This window comes from Dreissena polymorpha, chromosome 7, assembly GCF_020536995.1.
Source record: "Dreissena polymorpha isolate Duluth1 chromosome 7, UMN_Dpol_1.0, whole genome shotgun sequence".
NCBI lineage: Eukaryota > Metazoa > Mollusca > Bivalvia > Myida > Dreissenidae > Dreissena > Dreissena polymorpha.
Window position 1 is genome coordinate 8818012 of NC_068361.1, and position 3940 is coordinate 8821951.

The window sequence follows — 3940 nt, forward strand, 5'->3', positions numbered from 1 at the left end:
TGAGATGACACATATATATAAAACAAATTAGAACATTTCTATATGTTTTACAATGTGGTTTTCTGGTTTTAACATGTTCAATCATGCAATAAAATCATTAATAAACATTCCCATGAGCAATACATACTAAAAAGCACACGCATGCACACACTGACGCTCGAATGCAAATCTCGGATGGAGATTTGTACCCGATACCCACTGACCAAGGTGTAGCCGACCCGTTTAACCTATGAACCCCTTACTCTGAATGGGCATATATAGAAGCATGCAACAGCCCAAACATGTATACTGTTTGATAAACAACAAATTTACATGCGACTTAAATTTCAAAAGCTACACGTACACCTATTTAAGACACGATGGAAGTTAAACACAATACACAATATATAATTATGAAAGACATAACCTTCCACAACTTCATCATGCTAAATTAAATCCCAAGTTTTACACCATAAATTGCAACTTCCCTTGTTTATTACTTATACATTGTCTAAAACGTAGAGGCATTTAAAAAGGGAGAAACAAGAGTAGCAAATTTAGTGTATTTTAACAAAGTTATAAAGAAGGGGAGAAGCGATTTGTTAGTTACAACTTGGTATGCACTGATGCCCGATGTATTTGAGCAGGCTATCTCTTCAATATATAACCGACTGGATTTAATCTGGTAGGTGTCTCACATTTACTTACAAATAAAAAGTGTTAACAAATAAAGTGGAATTTGTATTAAGTCAACTATATATTATAGCGCACTGCCGGATTAAACACGAACAACAATTATTTGTCTTGCTCTTATGGCAATGATCTATCAAGTAATATCAACGTATCAAAGTGCATCCTTAGCGTATGTTCATTGTGACAAATTTCAAAGATGTATTGTACCCAGTGAGACTTAGCCAGATAATTCCACTGTCAAGATCTTTATAGCTACTCTTGAAGTATCTCCAGTTTAAATTGGCGATGTAACAACCCGTATACCACCAACCTCCACCTGCATACCTGCATGCACAACATGTTCTAGGCCAATCGTCATTATCTGCATCGAAAGTTGAAAACGACTGACCATTGTGGCTATTACCAAATCGCGTCGTAGCTAAATCGTCTCCAGCGTCACCAGTGTAATCGGTTACATGAAGCTTATATTTCTTAGACTCTGACGAAATACTGAACTTTTAATACAGCGCATATCCCTTTTTTCCATCGAACGTCTCCATATCAATCCGCAGTTCTCTTTGTTCGTCCTTCGTCAGCTGGTAGATATGTTCATTGCCCAACCAGAATTCTCCACTTAGGTCGCCGAAGCCAGCTTTGTAATCTGCCCAAGTGCGGTTGAAATCCATAGATCCGTCTGCTCTCCTCTGTATAACTATCCATCCTCTGTTTGTGGAGTCTTTATAACAATATACTCTGATGCCATTCGAGTTTGAACTAGGGTAAATTATGTATTCGCCACTCTTTTCAACAAAGTCACAAGAATGTGGACGTTTAATTAAACTATCAGTTACTGTCTTCAAGATTTCATTTGATGTTTTAAGTTTGGCAATATCTGATTTTATACGAGATATTTCGTGCAATGCATTCATCGAACGATCCTTCATTGACTCGTTTACACGAGTTAACGCGTCTTTGAAGTAAGCACGCGTTTGATTTATATTCTCTTGACAGACGACATAGCTATCGTGTACAAGCTTCTGTGCAGCGCTCATATTCGCCTTTGTTTCATGTTTGATTGTGTCTATTTCTGAACTAAACGTCCTGGCAGTACTGTTTAATTTAGAAACAACATTATTAAACATTTCGCGGACATTTCCAATTTCGTTATCACGTTCCTTTTTCATTTCGTCAAATTTCTTTCGAAGCATTACGTCGTTGAAGTAATCACGTGTGTCATTTATCTCTTGTTGACATACGACATAGATATCGTGTACCAGATTCTTTGCAGCGCTCACATTTTCCTTAGTTTCATTTTTGATTGTGTCTATTTCTGAACGTAATGCCCTGTCTGTACTGTTTAATCTAGAAACAACATAATTGAACATTTCGCGGACATTTCCGATTTCAAAATCATACTCCTTTCTCAGTTCTTCGACTTTCTTTGTAAGCATCATGTTCACGGATTTTTCAATCTTAAAAGCATTCATTACATTTTTATATTGACTCACAATAGCAGCACAATCACATGACCCGCGCTGCGCTATAGCGAGTTGTTCTTTGTAATGGCTAACATCCTGTCCAGAGGGTTCCGTTAACCTGTTAGAAATACCCACTTTTCTAAATTCTCTTTCGTGATCGAGATCCTTTCGTAAATTACGCAATTCGTTAGAAAGCGTAGAAATGTCTTCTCTACATAAATCACTTTCTTCTTTAAGAGTCTTTCGAATCAAAAGCACATCGTCTTCAAGTCTGTCCAATGTTTGTAGAACTCTTGATGTCGATGTATCACTTAACAATTGTGTAGAAGCAGTTTGAAATTAAACAAAATGAAACATGTACACAAACATTATGATTTTTGAATTCATAACTATACTTGTATATTCCATACGTTTAAGACGCAGTAGTGAAACGGGATTCGCTTCATCTAAGCATAGGAATCGCACTGCCTCCACAGTTTAGACACTGGGCTACATGCCAATCATTTGCCATGGGAACCGATTCGCTGAGCTCTGACGTTAATCGTTTTACCTGTAATTTAGCAACATTGGAGTGCAGGATACGGCAAGATACGGCGTTCTTGTAATTTGATATTAACGAAGAATGTGTTTCAGTTAATGCGATACATATTGTCTGCTAGATACATAAGTATACTGTGAAACGTGCTTCACAGTTGAAGTAGCGAATCGATAGAAATGTGACTAGTGTCAATGTAATACTAAGTTAGAAGATAAATTGCATAGATACTGTAAAATATGATGAACGGGTTTTATCATATTAAGGAAAACAAATTTTATGTGCATATTGGAAAAAAAAATTGGAGAAATGAAATTTGCAATTTAATTATTCTTCACTATTCGATTGTCAAATTTCGAATACCGACCCGTTCGCTATGTTAATATGCCATGATTTGGAACATTTTTATATCCCGATCGGACTATAAATATAGGATATAGTATTGGGCTTGTCCCTCCGTCCGTCATTCCGTCCGTTCGTCTGTCACAAAACTTGGTAGGGATATATCTCAGAAACTATATAACATTTCAACATAAAACGTCAAAGCTGTATAAATATCAATGAGGAGAAGTGCCATGTACAAGAACCATAACCCTACACTTTCTTGAATATGAGTTATTGCCTTTGTTAGTTTTTCGTATAATGAATTGTTTCAGGGCACTATCTCACATACCATGCAAGATTTGTACATAAACTTTACATGCGTATTGATATTAATGAGGAAAAGTGCCATGCTTAAGAACTATACCTCTTCACTTTCTTAAATACGAGTTATTGCCCTTTTTTGTTAATGTATGATGGAACTTTTCAGTGCCATGTCCCAGACAACATTTCAATATGAAACTAAATGGGTGTGTAGAAATAAATGGGAAGAAGGGCCAAGCACAATAACCATAACCATGCACATTCTTAACTAAGAGTTATTGCTCTTTGTTGTTTTTGTATGATGTAACTGATCAAGGCTATATCTCAGATACGCTATAATATTTAACATGAAACTTCATAGGTGTGTAGATATCAATGAGGAGAAATGCAATTCATAAAACGATTACCCCGCACATAATTATTACCTTTAAATTATTCCGCTACACTTAATTAGTATACTGTATTTCAAGGGATTTGCACCGATCCATAAACAAAGCTTATCTGGCGGGAAAAATCAATTCAACATATGTGCTTGTTTTTTTTAATAAATATTGTGCGTGGGGCTCAAAGGAGTAGCGTGTGTTTTCCGAACATTCCGTTAAAGCTATTAATCGGTAAGCGCTTATTGCAT

The 3940-nt window shown here is 36.2% G+C and overlaps 1 protein-coding gene across 1 annotated transcript; it reads right to left on the bottom strand.

Moving 5' to 3' along the window:
* Window positions 1-484: 484 nt before the first annotated feature.
* On the bottom strand, window positions 485-2525 carry LOC127838646 (fibroleukin-like). The gene has a single exon (XM_052366502.1). It carries the CDS (start codon window positions 2136-2138, stop codon window positions 1170-1172), a length of 969 nt encoding a protein of 322 aa, XP_052222462.1. The 5' UTR covers window positions 2139-2525; the 3' UTR covers window positions 485-1169.
* Window positions 2526-3940: the final 1415 nt, after the last annotated feature.

Excerpts from the sequence above, each read along its gene's own strand:
- LOC127838646 (XM_052366502.1), bottom strand. The coding sequence starts at position 2,138 with ATGAATGCTTTTAAGATTGAAAAATCCGTGAACATGATGCTTACAAAG.